This window comes from Salmo salar, chromosome ssa01 (genome assembly GCF_905237065.1).
Source record: "Salmo salar chromosome ssa01, Ssal_v3.1, whole genome shotgun sequence".
NCBI classification, from domain to species: Eukaryota; Metazoa; Chordata; class Actinopteri; order Salmoniformes; family Salmonidae; genus Salmo; species Salmo salar.
Genome location: NC_059442.1, coordinates 13,295,409 through 13,314,228, shown reverse-complemented (window position 1 = coordinate 13,314,228; position 18,820 = coordinate 13,295,409). Strand labels below are relative to the sequence as shown.

Sequence of the window (18,820 nt, the reverse complement as noted above, 5' to 3'; positions counted from 1 at the left end):
GTATATTTTGAGAGATAATATAGTGAGCATGGAACCTTAGTTATTTAGACGACTGGTTTAGTTTCACTGGGAACAAAATTAACTGCTGCACTGACATTTAGCATGGCAACCTCTATTGGATGACAACCGCCGTTAAACCTTATCGAAGAACATTTAGCATGAATGGGAACTGGATGCGAATGAGCTTGCTATCATTTTGAGTGGACTGGATGCTAATCAATTTAAACTGGGGATATAAACCATACTAAGTTATTTAAATATAAACAATCGTATCTTCTGAATAAAGACTGGAAGGCGTGTGAACAACGGGTTCAGCCAGTGAGTCCAACTAGCAACACATGCAGGCGAGCTAGCTTGCTAACTTTAAATAGAGACCAAGGCCAGAATAAAGATGGAAACGATACTTAACCTACCAATCGAAAATAAAATATTTTATGCTGTTCTGGTGTTCTCATGGACGGTGTATCTATGGGAGGCCTACCTTGCCTACAGACAGGTAATTGTTGAACTTTACTTTGTTTCGTAACGGTCTCTGTCAATAACAAGGCTTTCTTTACTGCATTTCACTGCTGGCTAGCTGGCCGCATGCTGACTGTTGTCATTGTTGTTTGTCTACAATATTTTACCAAGAACAAAGCTGTTTTCGGGAGTGACGTCTTCTTTATACAGTGCAAATCAATGGTAACAGACTTACGCTCTAAAATGTATTCTAAACTGGGCTTCTGAGTGGCGCAGCGGTTTAACGCACTGCATCTCAGTGCTTGAGTCGTCACTACAGACACCCTGGTTCGAATCCAGGCTGTATCACAGCCGGCCGTGGTTGGCAGTCCCATCGGGCGGCACACAATTGGCCCAGCGTCATCCGGGTTTGACCGGTGTAGCCCGTCATAAGAAATAACTGACTGACTTGCCTAGTTAAATAAAATAAAAAATAGAAACAAAAATCATTGATTTAAAAGGTTAACAAACCATACAACTCTATCCACAATAACTATTTTTAACAATTTCCACAGATTTTTTTTTTTTTTACAGAAATACGTTTACAGAAAGAACTTTGCATCTGCAGTTTTTCCAGTAAATGTTTTTATTTTATTTACTGTGTCAATTGTTTAAAGTTCTCATTGTGCGTAGAGTTATATGGTTTGTTAAACTTTGAAAACAATGGTTTTTGTTTGGCAAAATTCCACTAACATGGAATTGCCCAACTGCAACTCGAGGCCCCACTAATCATTCTGTAACATGGACATTTCTTTTTTTGATTAGCTATGTTGAATAGAAAAAACATTATGTTTAAGTGTCTCTTCTAACACCCAGCGGAGAATATACAGGTTGACCATGCACGTACCACAAGAGTTGGGAAAGATCATGGACACAGATACCTTTGAGAAGTCACGCCTTTATCAACTAGACAAGAGCAACTTCAGTTTCTGGTCTGGACTGTATTCAGAAACAGAGGGGACGGTGGGTACAACTAAAATATCCATTGATTTGTTAGGACCTACTTTGTTATATTACAACCTAGTTGTCTACCTCAATTTATCTGCTGACAGAGAGTACCACCTCCACACAGAGGGAATTTCATTTTTTCCCGATATAACACTGTTGTGTTCTCTCATAGCTGATCCTGCTATTTGGCGGAATCCCTTTTGTTTGGAAAGTTGCTGGGACAGTGACTGCTCGTTTTGGATTGGGTCCAGAGTATGAGGTGTGTGTATGGTCCACAGTTAAAATTGGTAGTCCAGTATTACAAATGTTTTGGCAATTTTCTTGAATCATTCCATGGCTCTGTCTTTTCTTTTAGATTTTCCAGTCTCTTTCGTTTCTGATACTAGCAACCCTGTTCAGTGCATTCACTGGCCTTCCCTGGAGTATCTACAACACCTTTGTTATTGAGGAGAAGCATGGCTTCAATCAGCAGGTAGACTGTCAACTCTCTGAGGACATTCTTATTATACAGACAGTTTCCTAGATTGAATCAATTACTTTTTTTCACTGGCATGGTTTCTAACACCCAGTTTATTTGTTTTTGTTGTCGTCTATGTTCCTCCTTCCAGACGCTGGGGTTCTTCCTAAAGGATGCTGTAAAGAAGTTTATTGTGACCCAGTGTATCTTGTTGCCTGTGACCTCACTGCTCCTCTACATCATCAAGATTGGTGGAGACTTCTTCTTCATCTACGCCTGGCTCTTCACACTGGGTGTCTCACTTGTCAGTCCTTTCACCTCATAACTGGCTGGATGGGAATATTCAAACAACAGTTGTTTAGGCTCTGGGGAGGAATTAATGGAGCTAAACTAATATCCAATATATCCTAATAGATTACAAATGTATTTCTTTCTCGTTGTTCCTTCTCTCTCTTAGGTTCTGGTGACCATCTATGCGGACTACATTGCGCCCCTATTTGACAAGTTCACCCCTTTGCCAGAGGGTGAGCTGAAGGAAGAGATTGAAAGCATGTCGAAGTCTATCAGTTTCCCTCTCACTAAGGTCTATGTTGTAGAAGGTAATAACTTGTTTTGTCCCAAAGATGTAACACCATAGACTGTATCTATAATTGTTTAACATCAGAGGAGAGCAAGGCATAATGGGCGCTACTCTGCAGCTTGACCCTGTGTTCGTCTTAACTGTGTGTGGTGACGTGTGGGGGTTGAAAACATAGCAGAAACACCTTTCCGATGTTTGCTGTTACTTATGGACTATAAAGTTGTATTGTAATGATCCATATTGACCTACTCTTTCAGGTTCCAAGCGTTCCTCTCACAGTAACGCTTACTTCTATGGGTTCTTCAAGAACAAGCGCATAGTGTTGTTCGACACCCTGCTGGAGGACTACTCTCCCCTCAACAAGGACGGAGAGCCAGAGACTGACACACCAACCGAGGACAAATCCAAGCTCAAGGTCAGACTTACTCCGTTACGCAGAGAACTGGGTGTCACAATGTTATAAATATAAAATATTGAAAAAAGGTTTAGGAAGGCAACTTGATTCCATTCAATAATATTTATTGCTGAAGCAAACTTCTTCTTCAAAGGTCTCCAGTATTACTGAGCACCACTTCAGCCATACATACCATTTCTGTAGTCTTGGTTAGAGCACCGCCAGCACATTACAACTTTTCATGTTATAAATCTAATTTGTCGTGGTGGTCCTATCATAGAAACATAACATGGTGTACTAGAAGTTGTAGTCAATATTTCATGCATAATTCTTTTAAAAATCAAACCAGTTATGTTCTAACTGATTCTTTTTTTCCAGAACAAGAAGCAAGGCTGCAACAATCCAGAGGTCTTGGCGGTGTTGGGCCACGAGCTGGGCCATTGGAAGTTGGGCCACACTGTGAAAAACATAGTTATCAGTCAGGTTTGTTTGAGAATTCCCTTGATATGCATCTGCACATCACCTCTATACCAATAGGCCACTTTCATGTTGATGCAGAAATGTCATCGATACAATTTTCCCCCCTGCCTCTGTCCTTGCAGATGAACTCCTTCCTGTGCTTCTTCCTCTTTGCTGTGCTAATTGGACGGAAGGAGCTGTTCGTGGCCTTTGGTTTCTATAACAGCCAGCCGACTTTGATTGGGTTGATGATCATATTCCAGTTCATCTTCTCCCCATACAATGAGGTGAGTGACTCCGTCTCCTAAACAATGCATTTACACTTGAGTGGACAAAACATTAAGACCATCTTCCTAATACTCAGTTGCATCCCCCTTCTGTCTTCAGAACAGACTCAATTCGTCAGGGCATGGACTCTACAAGGTGTCGAAAGCGTTCCACAGGAATGCTGGCCCATGATGACTCCAATGCTTCCCACAGCTGTCAAGTTGGCTGAATGTCCTTTGGGTGGTAGATCATTGATACACACAGGAAATTGTTGAGCGTGAAAAACCCACCAGCGTTGCAGTTCTTGACTCATACCGGTGCATCTGGCACCTACTACCGTACCCCTTTCAAAGGCATTTAAGTATGTTGTCTTGCCCATACACCCTCTGAATGGCACAAAGACACAATCCATGTCTTAAGGCTTAAAAAGTATTATTTAACCGGTCTCCTCCCCTTCATCTACACTGATTTTGATATGGATTTAACAAGTGACATTAATAAGGGATCATTGCTTTCACCTGGCCAGTCTGTCATGGAAAGAGCAGGTGTTCTTAATGTTTTGTACACTCTGTCTATCTGACCTCTTAATACACTTCAGCGGAGGCCTTATCTGTTGGCCCTGCAAGTGCTGTGGCAGCTATTCTCATTAAGTCCAGTGTTTGTTTGGCGAAAATACGTTGAGCATACTAGTAGTAAATATTGGCCAAAGAAATATACATCTAAAGCTACAATATATTTCTTAAGTCCGCTTAAACAGAAAGTGTTTTTGTGATGGCGATGAGCAGATGAGTACCTGCTACAGGCCACTGAGGAAAACTGATATTTCTCCCATTCTTACCTCCAGGTCCTGTCATTCTGTCTGACTGTCCTTAGCCGCAGGTTTGAGTTCCAGGCGGACTCCTTTGCGCGGGGCATGGGTCGAGCCTCAGAGCTCTACTCTGCACTCATCAAGCTCAACAAAGACAACCTGGGCTTCCCTGTGGCTGACTGGCTCTTTTCCATGTGGCACTACTCCCACCCTCCCCTCCTGGAGCGCCTACGGGCCCTGGGAAGCACCAAGCAGGACTGACAAGTCCCAAAAGGAGAGCCACGCCCGCTGCCTCTCCCCAAGGGTTTCCGCAGGCCTCTTCTGGCACTCTGATGTAGTCTCCCTTATTTACCTCTGTTTCCCTATTCTTGTTCTCCTTTATCCTCGCCATTATGTTCCTTTTTTGGTAATTTTTTTTTCTTCCAGGTTCAAATTTGCACAATACCAAAAGTTTTCAGAAATCTAGTGTGAGACAAGATCTATCGGCTATGCTTATTCTAGGTGTAATGGAGTTAAGAATGTACCATAAGCTCATGCCACAGCTAGCTTGACATGTCGCCGATGGAGCTATCGATTTATACATTTTCCCGATAGCTCAAACGGTTTGTAAGTTGTCAAGGAGTGCGGTCACGTGTGCTAGCCAGGCATAGGTCCTGAGTTCGAGCTCTGCGAGCCGAATCGGGAGGAACCTGTACTCACTAAGCAAGCAGAGTGACGTCCGTAACATAGGGAAACATGAACATGCAATACAATTGTGGGCATAAATAATTACCCAAACATTTTTAGTTTAAGCACTTCCAGCTAGTACAGGTCACATTGATCAAGGATTTCTCATATTTCAGCAAGGTTTACATTTTTTTACTGAAGTTCTATTTGAATTTCATTTACTCCCCTGAGAATTTGTCATTCCAAGTGTTTTCTCATAAAACCTCAATGTACAGTAGTGGAACTATCCCTGGCCAGTAGCCGTGGAACTATCCCTGGCCAGTAGCGGTGGAACTATCCCTGGCCAGTAGGGGTGGAACTATCCCTGGCCAGTAGGGGTGGAACTATCCCTGGCCAGTAGGGGTGGAACTATCCCTGGCCAGTAGGGGTGGAACTATCCCTGGCCAGTAGGGGTGGAACTATCCCTGGCCACTAGGGGTGGAACTATCCCTATCCAATCCATTTTGGGGGGTGTTTGAGAAAAAAATATCAAGAATGACAATAGGATGTACAGCGAATGGGCCATCAATTTATTATTAATAGTATATCCTGCTGGTTGATTGGCTCCATCTACAACTGTTTATTATGAGACGTGTGTGTGAACACTAGAACTTCAAAAGATACACACCTTTTCAGATTTAGTCAAGACTATGCTTGAGATGGATCATTGTTGAAGTTATACAGGTAACTGCCAAAGTAATGAAACACTTGAGGAAATTAGGGATACAAAGTATATTGAAAGCAGGTGCTTCCACACAGGTGTGGTTCCTTAGTTAATTAAGCAATTAACATCCCATTGTGCTTAGGGTCATGTATAAAAATGCTGGGCAGGCCATTATTTTGGCTACCATGACTATGCCCCCATAGGATGACGATGCCCAATCCACAGGGCATGAGTGGTCAAATTACATTTTATTTGTCACGTGCCGATTACAACAGGTGTAGGCCTTACCATGAAATGCTGATTTACAAGCCCTTAACCAACAATGCAGAGTAAGAGGGGGGACAATGCAAATAGTCTGGGTAGCCATTTGTTTAGATGTTCAGGAGTCTCATGGCTTGGGGGTAGAAGCTGTTTAGAAGCCTCTTGGTCCTAGACTTGGCGCTCCGATACCGCTTGCCTTGCGGTAGCAGAGAGAACATTCTATGACTAGGGTACTGGAGTCTTTGACAATTTTTAGGGCCTTCCTCTGACATCGCCTGGTATAGAGGTCCTGGATGGCAGGAAGCTTGGCCGTTCGCACTACCCTCTGTAGTGCCTTGCGGTCGGAGGCCGAGCGGTTACCATACCAGGCAGTGATGCAACCAGTCAGAATGCTCTCGATGGTGCAGCTGTAGAACCTTTTGAGGATATTAGGACCCATGCCAAATCTTTTCAGTCTCCTGAGGGGGAATAGGTTTTGTGCCCTCTTCACGACTGTCTTGGTGTGCTTGGACCATGTTTGATGTAATATGTAAACTCAGCAAAAAAAGAAACGTCCTCTCACTGTCAACTGTGTTTATTTTCAGCAAACTTATCATGCGTAAATATTTGTATGAACATAACAAGATTTACCAACTGAGACATAAACTGAACAAGTTCCACAGACATGTGACTAACAGAAATTGAATAATGTGTCTCTGAACAAAGGGGGGTCAAAATCAAAGGTAACAGTATCTGGTGTGGCCACCAGTTGCATTAAGTACTGCAGTGCATCTCCTCCTCATGGACTGCACCAGATTTGCCAGTTGTTGCTGTGAGATGTTACCCCACTCTTCCATCAAGGCACCTGCAAGTTCCCGGACATTTCTGGGGGGAATGGCCCTAGCCCTCACCCTCCGATCCAACAGGTCCCAGACGTGCTCAATGAGATCCGGGCTTTTCGCTGGCCATGGCAGAACACTGACATTCCTGTCTTGCAGGAAATCACGCATAGAACGAGCAGTATGGCTGGTGGCATTGTCATGCTGGAGGGTCATGTCAGGATGAGCCTGCAGGAAGGGTACCACATGAGGGAGGAGGATGTCTTCCCTGTAACGCACAGCGTTGAGATTGCCTGCAAAGACAAGCTCAGTCTTATGATGCTGTGACACACCGCCCCAGACCATTACAGACCCTCCATCTCGATCCCACTCCAGAGTATAGGCCTTGGTGTAACGCTCATTCCTTCGGCGATAAACGCGAATCCGACCATCACCCCTGGTGAGACAAAACCGCGACTCGTCAGTGAAGAGCATTTTTTGCCAGTCCTGTCTGGTCCAGCGACGGTGGGTTTGTGCCCATAGGCGACATTGTTGCCGGTGATGTCTGGTGAGGATCTGCCTTACAACAGGCCTACAAGCCCTCAGTCCAGCCTCTCTCAGCCTATTGCGGACAGTCAGAGCACTGATGGAGGGATTGTGCGTTCCTGGTGTAACTCGGGCAGTTGTTGTTGCCATCTTGTACCCGTCCCGCAGGTGCGATATTCGGATGTATGTGCAGGTGTTGTTTCATGTGGTCTGTCACTGCGAGGACGATCAGCTGTCCGTCCTGTCTCCCTGTAGCACTGTCTTAGGCGTCTCACAGTACAGACATTGCAATTTATTGCCCTGGCCACATCTGCAGTCCTCATGCCTTCTTGCAGCATGCCTAAGGCACGTTCATGCAGATGAGCAGGGGCCCTGGGCATCTTTCTTTTGGTGTTTTTCAGAGTCAGTAGAAAGGCCTCTTTAGTTTCTTAAGTTTTCATAACTGTGACCTTAATTGCCTACCGTCTGCAAGCTGTTAGTGTCTTAACGACCGTTCAACAGGTGCATGTTCATTAATTGTTTAGGGTTCATTGAACAAGCATGGGAAACAGTGTTTAAACCCTTTACAATGAAGATCTGAAATTATTTGGATTTTTTAGGTAGGGGTAAAGTGACTGCATAGATAATAAACAGCGAGTAGCAGCAGCGTAAAAAAAGGGGTCAATGAAAATAGTCCGGGTAGCCTTTTGATTAACTGTTCATTAGTTTTATGGCTTGGGAGTAGAAGCCGTTAAGGAGCCTTTTGGACCTAGACTTGGCCTGATGAACATGAACTATGTAAACCATATGCCACGGCCGTCTCAGTCACCAGATCTCAACCCAATTGAGCACTTGTGGCAGATTCTGGAGGGCGCCTGAGACAGCGTTTTCCACCACCATTAAAATAACCAAATTATGGAATTTCTTGTGGAATAATGGTATTGCGTCCCTCCAATAGAGTTCCAGATACTTGTAGAAGCTATGCCAAAGTGAATTTAAGCTGTTCTGGCAGCTCATTGTAGCCCAACACCCTATTAAGACACTTTGTTGGTATTTCCTTTATTTTGGCAGTTACCTGTATTAAGGTTTGAGTGCCTGTGACTTCCCAGGGATCTGTCACTTGTGGTGATAGTTTTTAAGTAATATTTGGGCCAATGATGGACCAAAGGAATTTTCAATTAAGGTTACATTTCCAAGTTTATTTTTTTTTTCAACACAATTTCTGTTTTTTTAATGCACTTTTAACGGTCTGACCATACTGTACTTTTAAATCATTGAATAGCTTAATGGCAAAGGGAGAAAAAAAGTGAATGCATTTGTAATATGTGGTTTGGACTCTACTGTTAATGTGTTATTGTTTTGTTTCTTATCTTCTGGTGCCTGTGTGTGCGAGGTGTGATAATGAACCCAGTTTTGACTGAAGAGGGGGGGGCTACATCAGATGAATCAAGTGTTTGGTTTGTTATAGAAGGACATACTTTTCTTGCAGCATTGTGAATAAAGTCCCTTACAGCAGCTGTCTTTTCCTATTTGTGTCTCAACCTTTTTATGGGTAGTGAGAGTCACATATAGTGACAGATGCACTACTGCACTAACTGTGATATGGCCCATTTGTATAGTCATATCGCTGCCAACCAGGTCTCAAAGCTTTTTATATTATTGTGTACAATATTATTGTGTACGTAAATTTGAGACACTCATTTAGTTTTGAGACACTCATGTTTCGTTGGTATTTATTTGTGGATGTCCATTTCGTATGATATGTTACGAATTACATTTCGTATTATGTTATGAATTTTCAAACTGTGTGATATTTTATTAATTCTACCTAGGTGGCTAATGTTAGCTATGTTAGGAGTTGGGGGAAGGGTTAGCTGTGATGATTTGAACTCGCAACTTTTGGTTTGCTAGACATTCGCGTTATACGCCCACCCCGACCAACCACCCTACTTTCGTTAGTAACCATCTATCTTGTGTAACCATGCCAAACGTAACATATCATACTAATGAGTGTCCTGGATTTACATTTACTATGTCCGTCTAGTCTGAGACCAGGCTAAGGGTACATATTTTAGCCCAATATCTTGTATAGCGTAGTTGATTATGGCTATCAAAACAATAATTATGTCTACACATAGTAAGCATAGCCTGCATAAGGGACCAATTACAGTAAATTACAGACCACATAATCTCATTACTGACTTTAAAGTGGCAGTCAGCACCTGAAACAAAGTGTTCTTGATCCCCACATCTCTTTCGGTAAAAAGCTGAGGGATGGGGCTGGAGAAATGTAACCACTCTCAAAGGACTGGCCATAAATTATATTAAATGTACAGTTTTAACCATGTTTTGAGGCTATATAGTGTTACATTTAGTTTGTTTACAAACATTGGAATAAAACTAATTTACATTTTGGGTTCTGATGCAGTACAACAGATGAACTAAGCTCATGAGGCATAAGTTAATTCTTCAAAAATCAATGTGTATATCATTTATATACTTAAGGCCAAAAATTGCTGTTGCACCTGCTGATTGCCCTTTTAACTGACCACTTGTTACACCATAAAACAAACGTTTTGTTTTCACGCTGCCTCTAAAGTGTGATACTTGGAATATAGGTCATGGAAAATGTCAGTTACCCAAACGATTTACTACTGGGTAAAGAGTCATGCATGGCTTTCCTGCTTGTTTTCTGATGACTGAACTTGTTTAATAGTAGGCTATAAATACAATACCTTAATTTCGAAATAGAATTTAATTTTGAAATGTCAAATAGTTGTGGTGTAGGCCTACTGTGTGTTTGACAACATGCATATGTGGTCATCAAAGCCATAATTTAGCAGAAGTGCAAGGCCACTCCCGACGCCACTACGTAGTACGCAGTCCATCTATATCAAACGGTCTAGCTATAGCGGTGTCATCAGAAAGGCAAAGCGAAGGAGTTTACGCCGCCCTGAAAGTGAGGAATTTTTGTATGGAGGTCAATGAGAGTGTCGAATTTGGTCAACAAAACATGTAATTGCTCTTTTGCTACGTGAAGCTCATTTGATCGAATATAAGTTTTGTAATGGTTAGGTTGTTATGAATGCACATGTAAGTAGACGCACGTGGCATTTCGGCAACTTTGACATAAAACGACTTTATAAAATGGTCCCAACTGATCTTGCGTCATTCAGCCTGCCTTCAATTTTGAGGACATGTATTTCCCTTGTAAGAGCGGTCACTCGACTATCTTGTCAATATGATAAAACATCTTTGGTATCATACTGTCCGTTATGAGACCGTACCATTACGCATAGGGGTGAACGTTTTTTCAAATATAATTGTTGTTTGAGGCAGATCACCATTTATTAAAACGTTCTTACTGGTAAAAACCCACTTTTCACAGATGGTAATCTATTTCGCTGTATCTTATTGATCCTTCATAGAAAAATAAAGACTCAGTTCATTCTCATCCACAAACACCCCCATTGTATTAAATGGTTAGGCCCTGATTTGGTTTATTTTGGTAGACAAGGGCAAACGGTCTAAATTTAGTTGTTTTTTGGGACGAAATGGCAAGGTTTTTGAGAGCTGATGTTAGGAGTCTCCTCACCACACAGCTAAGGATGGCATCTGACCAGGTAAAAATGCGCCACATATGATTAGACAACCACGTCTCGCTGCTAATACAGTCCAAAGTTAAAATGAAACGAGTCGTATTCAATTGTCAAGTGATTTCGCGATGGCCTTGGACACTTTGTAATGCTCTTGTTACTATGTCAGTATGTTACAATGTTTAGCTGGTATTTGGAACGTTCTGATACAAATTGTAGCAAACGACTGTACTGACGCCGTTCTATGAATCGAAATAGCTTTGTAAGCAGCTCAATCATACACCTCGGTCTAATGTGTGTATGGAATTTGGTTGAATGCGTCCGCTATGAATGGTTATTGAAACAATTCTCTGACCTTACAGTTGTTGCCCACAATGGTCAGAGGTTTTTTTTAAAGGCAGTGTTTACGTTCTCTGGTCAATTCTGTTGGTCTTTTCAGTCAACATTAAAGGGGGGAGTTTTTCATTGGGACATGAGAATTAGTGTATGCATTATTTGAGGCTACATAGCCTAACACTTTGCAATGCATTGACATAGATTACGGTGTTCCGCGTGCAAAAAACTCCCCACTTCAATATGTGCCTTAGCTGCATGTCACGTGACACTTCATAAGGATAACCCATAGAGATGTATACAGGACTCAACTTGGAAATAACCAGTTTTAGCATGGACGTTGCCTTTTAGGGCTTCCACCATTTTAAAGTAGTAAATTGGGCTTGGATGTCTATGGTTTGGGAGCAGAGAGCCAATGATCAGAGCATTGTCCCCTTCAAATGGGGTGCTATGAAATGATCTCCACTATGATACCAGCATCTAGTGGCCACAACATATGAATGACAAGATTTGGTTCAGGACTCCAGCACTGCAGGTGGTGGTTAATCACTAATATTAGCTTTGCACTTTTTTCAAACAGAAAAACAATTGACTACTTTAAAATGGAGGTAGCTCATTCTCGCTGCCCATGCTGTCAGACGCCATAATGGCACTGATGCAAAGATTATACCTCTTTCCATCTCTGTGAGAACCCTTTACTTCTATATACTGTATGCTGATAACAGCCTAGCCTTTACCATTGTAAAATGAAAGCTTTATGCAATGTGGTCATGTTTTTTTCTCAAACAAAGGTTGTCCATAAGCCAACATTTCAATCTCATACATAGTTCTACTAAGGAACATCTTGTTGTTCTTATATGTTCACCTGTTGATTAATCTTCTCCATGTACCAGCTGGGTGAGTTGGGCAAAGGTGCAGGGAAAGGAGGTGGCGGTGGAGGATCTGTCAGAGAGGCAGGAGGAGCCCTCGGAAAGAAACAGGCAGCAGAGGAGGAAATGTACTTCCGGTTAGTTGGGACTTACAGTATACTGTACGACCAATTGGTGGTAGACCTATTTGTTTGCCAAAATTGACACTGTATATTTATCGAGGCTTTGTGGCAGTCTGCCTGGCCTGTATTCATACTGTGTCCTCACTGTACCTAACACTTTCCAATCTCCCTCTACAGGCGTAAAGAGCAAGAACAGTTGGCTGCACTAAAGCAGCATCACCAAGAGGAGATTGACCACCACAAGAAGGAGATTTCGAGGCTGCAGAGTGAGATTGACCGTCACAAGGGAAAAATTAGGAAACTGAAGCACGATGACTGAGACTCACTCCATTAGAATAAAGGCCAGGGATTCTCTATTGCCAAATCCTAGTCATCGCCTGCACTGTCTCTGGGCAGCTGTGTATATGTGATTGATTGTTCTGTATATGCTTGAGGTTATTAAACATTTATTTGAAATGGTTATTGTTTTGTCATGGTTATTGCTTTCAATTATTGTTTGTGCTAAAATTAAGATTTGAGATGTGGGGTGCCATTATGGAGGATGATTGTTCGCCACATTACAGAAGGATGATTACAGCTAGTGTAGCTGTACTGTCCAAATGGGTTCTGGCAATATGAATGGCAAAGAGAAGACAATTTGATGCTATGTCTTTTATTGAAACTTATCCCATGAATTGGTGTCCGTACACAACTCTGTTTTGCCAATGCCATAACATCCTCCATTGAAGAAACAATCATGCAACATTGCTAATTGAAGGTGATACCAGCTATTACTATCAGGCCGCAGATACAGATCCCATGTACACATCCGCCAGAGCACAGAAATCACCCCCACCACATGAACCTTATCCACATGTTTGTAATATTGTTTGATTTTCATTGTATTGATGCTGTGCTGTTGCTATGCAAGACATTTCCTGAAAGGGACACACAATAGTCATGTTTATCTAATTGCTATAGATGTATGAAAGCCAATACATGTATGAAAACATGAAGCTGACACTTTGTGAAGGAGATGCTTGTTGTGGAGTATTATACATTTGAGACGTGTCTATTTCTGATATTTACATGCATCTAACCCATTGACTGTATGGATTTATTTAACTAGGCAAGTCAGTTAAAAAAAAAAAGAATTGACAATGGTGGCCTACCAAAAAGCCTCCTGGGGAGATGGGGGCTGAGATTAAAAATAAAAATATGGGACAAAACACATCAAGACGAGAGACAACACTACATCAAGAGAGACCTAAGACATAGCATGGCAGCAACACAGCATGGGAGCAACATGACAACATGGTAGCAGCACAAAATAGGGTACAATCATTATTGGGCACAGACAGCACAAAGGGCAAGAAGGTAGAGACAACAATACATCAAGCAAAGCAGCCACAACAGTCTGTAAGAGTGTCCAATGGACCCAGATAAAGAGGGACCAATGCATGTCTAGGGAGAGTAATGATTTCTTTAATCCTCACGCTGTCCAGAGGGTGGCAATTAGCACATTGTACACTGCGTATAAAGCCCTGTATAAATCCCGTAAATAAGAATGAACATACTCGTCATTTCCTCTAAAACTTTTGCTCCGCCTAGAAACCCCTGTCTTTTACTGCGGGACAACCCGTCTGTCTTTCTTTTCGCACATCATGGCGGACCGGTTCAATAAGGTGTGTAAGCGCTCAAGAACCAACATATCTATATTTGTAAATAATACATCCATATAGATACATTTTATTCCGGTTAAATATCTCTGTGTATTGTAAATGAAGACTAGTGGAGATCATTTCGTAGCATTTGTCGTATTATTTGACACATCCAGGATGTCATATGTTGGTTAACGCAACTTAGCTAAATAGCTAAAAGAACGCAACGCGGCTAACTCGGACTAGGCTGGATAGTTGGCTACAAAAACCCTTCAGAATAAATCCCTGGTTCGTTGGCATTTTTGGTGAAGTGTTGAGGTCAAATGGGTCTAGTTTTGAAGATTTCTTAACACTGAATTTACTATTTAACGTTATAACGGTAGTTGGGTAAGCCAAGGGCCACGTTGACGCGAGTTAATGTTTAGACCCAGTTAAAATGGAATCCCCCCCGAAACCACTCATTCCTATAATTTTAAAGGGTTACTTAACACGAACAATTTTTTGTGAATGTTTGATTTTTATCGTGATAAGGTTGGTAGCAACATGTGGATATCTGTTGCAGCTCAAATCGACTAACCCCACAATGCAATGCTCTCTATGGGCTAGCTAGCAAACGTAGCAACACACTATAATACCCAAGTCATTATCAGCGTGTTGTGGAGTAGTTAGCTGTAAAATAGCTCAATTTAGGATTCTACAATCTCACGATTTTCAGCATGAAGATCGATGTGCCTCAGTGGAGTTTGGCATTCGCAATGGCGCAATGCAACCGGAACTGAAAATGCAAACCAATGGGAGAAATGTTTTAAACCCCCAATTGAATTAGACATTTTGAGGTAGGAATGCAACAAAAATATGAATAATGGCTCCTTGTAGAGTACAACCTCCTGCCTTATGACATCGGCCAATATTGATATCTGACATGTATGATGGACGTTTTAGATCTAATAGTCGTTTTCCTATTAACAGTTTAGTGAGTGGCTTCATCTCGATGCTACGTCATACGAGCCTAATTTCTCCCTGCTTGAATGGCTGTAGCTCAGATTCACGTGAACATGAAATTTGCCATGGAATCGCTGGAACGCTGCACAGAGATGCACAAAAACAATACCCATTTTGAATGTTATATCTTTACTTGAAGGCACTGGATGCTTTTGTTAGCCAGATTCGGCCATGTTGGCCCTAAACCGTAGCTATAATGTATTTATCCAAGTTAATTTGTTTTGTTTGTCAGTTTAACGACCATGAGAATACTGTACATGCACTACGATCTGAGACTTAGGCAACTTTGTTGAATCATTTGAACCACAGGTGGTGTGCAGCTATTCTCAATTACTTGATGTGCGTCTTACCTTGCCAGGTTCTGCTGCTTGATGGCAGGGGCCATCTACTTGGTCGTCTCGCTGCCATTGTGGCGAAGCAAGTTCTGCTTGGTGAGTCATGTCGCGATAAATTAATACCCATCTTGTTACTTTAATCAATATTAAATCCAAGAATTTCATGTCACTTGATGTGTAATTGCACCTTGATTTGGTCCTAGATATGTTTGACTAGCTTGCTACAACTGTCAGTGATGCTTTTAACCTACATTGCTTAACTACAATGATAACTCATGTAAGTCATGATTTCTCCCGTTTCAGGCCACAAGGTGGTAGTTGTGAGATGTGAGGGTATCAACATCTCTGGAAACTTCTACCGTAACAAATGTAAGTTATTGACACTTTGTATATATTCAGGTTAACCCCTTTGGTGTAATTGTAATGTGTTGTGTGATTCTGATGTCCTACCTTTGATTCATAGTAACTATTTTGAGCCAAATCTTAAGATTTGCTTGTTGTCAGTGATGTTTACCACAGTAAATATTCGAGTTTAACGACCATGAGAATACTTTACATGCACTACCATCTGAGACATAAAGCAATATGGTATGACCAGAGTTGTGAAATTGTGGCTGTTGTGTAACGGTTTAGACACTGGCATAGCTTGAATGTATTGCGCCTATCTTTATGAATAGTGAAGTACCTGGCTTTCCTGCGTAAGAGAATGAACACCAACCCCTCACGTGGACCATATCACTTCAGAGCGCCCAGCAGAATTTTCTGGAGGACCGTAAGGGGTAAGATCACAGTCCCTTCTTTAAACTGGGATTTTTTTCGAGCTCAAATTTTGGCTGTTTTTCAGCTGCCTGTTTTACTAGTCCAGGGGCTTCCTTGGACCTCACCTTTATGGACATTGATTTAAATGGTCCCTATGGGGTGATTCAGTGGCATGAAGTATGCACATTCTGAACTCCACCTTGCACAGCATATGGTTCCTACTTGACTGTGATGAACACTTATCCCGAAGCTGATCATTTTGATGAGACAAACTTTCGGATCTGATTGCTGAGTTTAGTCAGGGCCACAATGTTGTGCTGGTGTCTGTTAACTTCTTATGGCTCAAATCCCATTAATTGGATCGATTTGACCAACATCCGGTGAAATGACAGAGCTCCAAATGCAAATTAAAAAAAATAAATAACTTTCATACAAGTGCAATATACCAAATTAAAGCTGAATTTCTTGTTATTCTAGCCACCGTGTCAGATTTCAAAAAGGCTTTACGGCAAAAGCAAACCATGCGATAATCTGAGGACAGCGCCCAGCATACCAACACATGAAAATCAGATTTCAACCCGCCAGGCGCGACACAAAAGTCAGAAATAACGATTTAATTCATGCCTTAACTTTGAAGAACTTCTTCTGTTGGCACTCCAATATGTCCCATAAACATCACAAATGGTCCTTTTGTTCGATTAATTCTGTCGTTATATCGCCAATGTCCATTTATTTGGCGCGTTTGATTAAAATAAAAAAACACCGGTTCCAACTCACGCAACATGACTACAAAATATCTTAAGTTACCTGTAATCTTGATCCAAACATTTCAAACAACTTTCCTAATACAACTTTAGGTATTTTTTAAAGTAAATAATCAATCGAATTTAAGGCGGGATAAACTGTTCAATACCGGAGGAAAACAAAGAGCGTGTTCTAGGTCGCGCTCATCAAAACATTAGAGAGCCCTAGGCTGGACCCTCGTTCTGAAAAGCCTTACTTCATTTCTCTAAAGAAAAACAACCAATTTCTAAAGACTTTTGACATCTAGTGGAAGCTATAGGAACTGCAAGCATGTTTCTATTAACGGGCTTACCATAGAAAACCAATGGAAAACAGATTGACCTCAAATTTTTTCCCCTGGATGGATTGTGCTCGGTTTCGCCTGCCAAATCAGTTTTGTTATACTCAGAAATTATTCAAACAGTTGTAGAAACTTTAGTTTTCTATCCAAATCTACCAATTATATGCATAGCCTAGCTTCTGGGCCTGAGTAGCAGGCAGTTTTTCTTTGGGCACACTTTTCATTCGGATGTGAAAATAGCGCCCCCAAGCCATAAGAAGTTAACAGTTAGAGGGAAGTTTCTGCACATTTGGGATTTATACCTATTTCATATTTACAATTTAAAATTGGCATGGAACCTGTGTGTGACACTGTCTCCATAAGTATAGATATATTTTTTTCCCTTGGCTTCCCTTGTGCTACAGCGTATTGCCTATCCTATGTGGGTTGACCTAATTGCCTAGTAAGATCCGAACTTTATTGATCCCCCTTGGAACCCAACAGGCATGCTGCCTCACAAAACCAAGAGGGGACAGGCTGCACTGGAGAGGCTGAAGGTGTTCGATGGTGTCCCACCTCCTTATGACAAGGTGAGTGTTTCAATCATCCAGCATAACTGATCTTGTGCTGTTGGTGATGCTACTTTTTAATACTTACATTGTTTGAGTATTGACTTTGAGTATGAGAAGTGAATGTCTTACCCCTTTTAATGAACTTGCTGTTGCTTTTGGAGCTGACATTTATTTTGTTCCACAGAGGAAGCGCATGGTCGTACCTGCTGCCCTGAAGATTGTCCGTCTGAAGCCCACTCGCAAGGTAAGCCTAAAATCGGTTTAGCAAATAACACCACTGAATTGATCAACTCTTCATTGACTAGTAGGTAGATGTCAAAAGTTGCAGGCAACACTGTAGTTTAGCTAATGTTTAGCCACATTCTTGCTAGCCAGACATTGGCCGAAATGTATTTAGCCAGGTACCCATCTATTCTTGTCAGTGACGTTTACATCGGTAAATATTCGAGTTTAACGACCATGAGAATACTTTACATGCACTACCATCTGAGACAACAGCCAAATAATAATTATAACCCTAAGTAGTGGAAACTATTCTTATGACCTTTATATGGGTTGTTGGGCTAATGATTTGTTTGACATTGTTTCTACTTTGTGTGAACCTGCCTTCCCCAGTTCGCCCTCCTCGGGCGTCTGGCCCACGAGGTCGGCTGGAAGTACCAGGCCATCACAGCCACCTTGGAGGAGAAGAGGAAGGAGAAGGCCAAGATCCGGTACGCCAAGAAAAAGACAGTGACCAAGCTGTCAAAGCTGGCAGAGAAGAACGTGGAGAGCACGATTTCAAAGTACACTGCTGTCCTGAAACAATATGGTGTCCTTGTCTGAGCTGGTTCGTGGTGGCCAATAAAGATAAATAAATGTTTATAGAAAGCTTGACTCGCTTGATTCATTTTTTTGGTGTGTTTGAGTTGCATGAAGTTGAGAAGGAAATGTAATGAATCTTGAGATGCAGTCCTACTGCTAGAGATGAACAGTATTACTTCTAATCAAAGTTAGAACACAATGGAAGCACGCCTAGACAAAATGCTGTTTTATTTACAATTGGAGCAACATCCAGGTTGTACATTTTTCATAACGGACACATTTTGCGTGTAACAAGTGATTATTAATCGGTGCTAAATGCGTTAATAATGTAACATATTTCTATGGCGTTGGTCCTTGTGAAA

At 41.7% G+C, this 18,820-nt stretch overlaps 3 protein-coding genes and 3 non-coding genes across 6 annotated transcripts; all 6 read left to right on the top strand.

Moving 5' to 3' along the window:
• The first annotated feature begins 38 nt into the window (after positions 1-38).
• On the top strand, positions 39-6,200 carry zmpste24 (zinc metallopeptidase, STE24 homolog). The gene is made up of 10 exons (XM_014128473.2): positions 39-496; positions 1,315-1,461; positions 1,619-1,705; positions 1,802-1,918; positions 2,055-2,207; positions 2,361-2,502; positions 2,741-2,898; positions 3,256-3,360; positions 3,480-3,623; positions 4,448-6,200. Exons 1-10 carry the CDS (start codon positions 392-394, stop codon positions 4,670-4,672), a joined length of 1,383 nt encoding a protein of 460 aa, XP_013983948.1. The 5' UTR covers positions 39-391; the 3' UTR covers positions 4,673-6,200.
• Positions 6,201-10,719: 4,519 nt separating this feature from the next.
• On the top strand, positions 10,720-12,745 carry atp5if1b (ATP synthase inhibitory factor subunit 1b). The gene is made up of 3 exons (XM_014128385.2): positions 10,720-10,986; positions 12,186-12,298; positions 12,461-12,745. Exons 1-3 carry the CDS (start codon positions 10,918-10,920, stop codon positions 12,600-12,602), a joined length of 324 nt encoding a protein of 107 aa, XP_013983860.1. The 5' UTR covers positions 10,720-10,917; the 3' UTR covers positions 12,603-12,745.
• A 1,050-nt stretch (positions 12,746-13,795) lies between these two features.
• Positions 13,796-18,524, top strand: rpl13a (ribosomal protein L13a). The gene is made up of 7 exons (XM_014128281.2): positions 13,796-13,947; positions 15,284-15,356; positions 15,564-15,629; positions 15,938-16,039; positions 17,587-17,672; positions 17,839-17,898; positions 18,270-18,524. The coding sequence occupies exons 1-7, from the start codon at positions 13,927-13,929 to the stop codon at positions 18,477-18,479; spliced, it is 618 nt and encodes a 205-aa protein (XP_013983756.1). The 5' UTR covers positions 13,796-13,926; the 3' UTR covers positions 18,480-18,524.
• Positions 15,757-15,838, top strand: LOC123726808 (small nucleolar RNA Z195/SNORD33/SNORD32 family). The gene has a single exon (XR_006758959.1). It is a non-coding gene; the product is annotated as a small nucleolar RNA Z195/SNORD33/SNORD32 family (small nucleolar RNA).
• On the top strand, positions 16,243-16,314 carry LOC123726819 (small nucleolar RNA SNORD50). Its single transcript, XR_006758972.1, has one exon. It is a non-coding gene; the product is annotated as a small nucleolar RNA SNORD50 (small nucleolar RNA).
• LOC123726809 (small nucleolar RNA Z195/SNORD33/SNORD32 family) lies at positions 18,069-18,150 on the top strand. Its single transcript, XR_006758960.1, has one exon. It is a non-coding gene; the product is annotated as a small nucleolar RNA Z195/SNORD33/SNORD32 family (small nucleolar RNA).
• Positions 18,525-18,820: the final 296 nt, after the last annotated feature.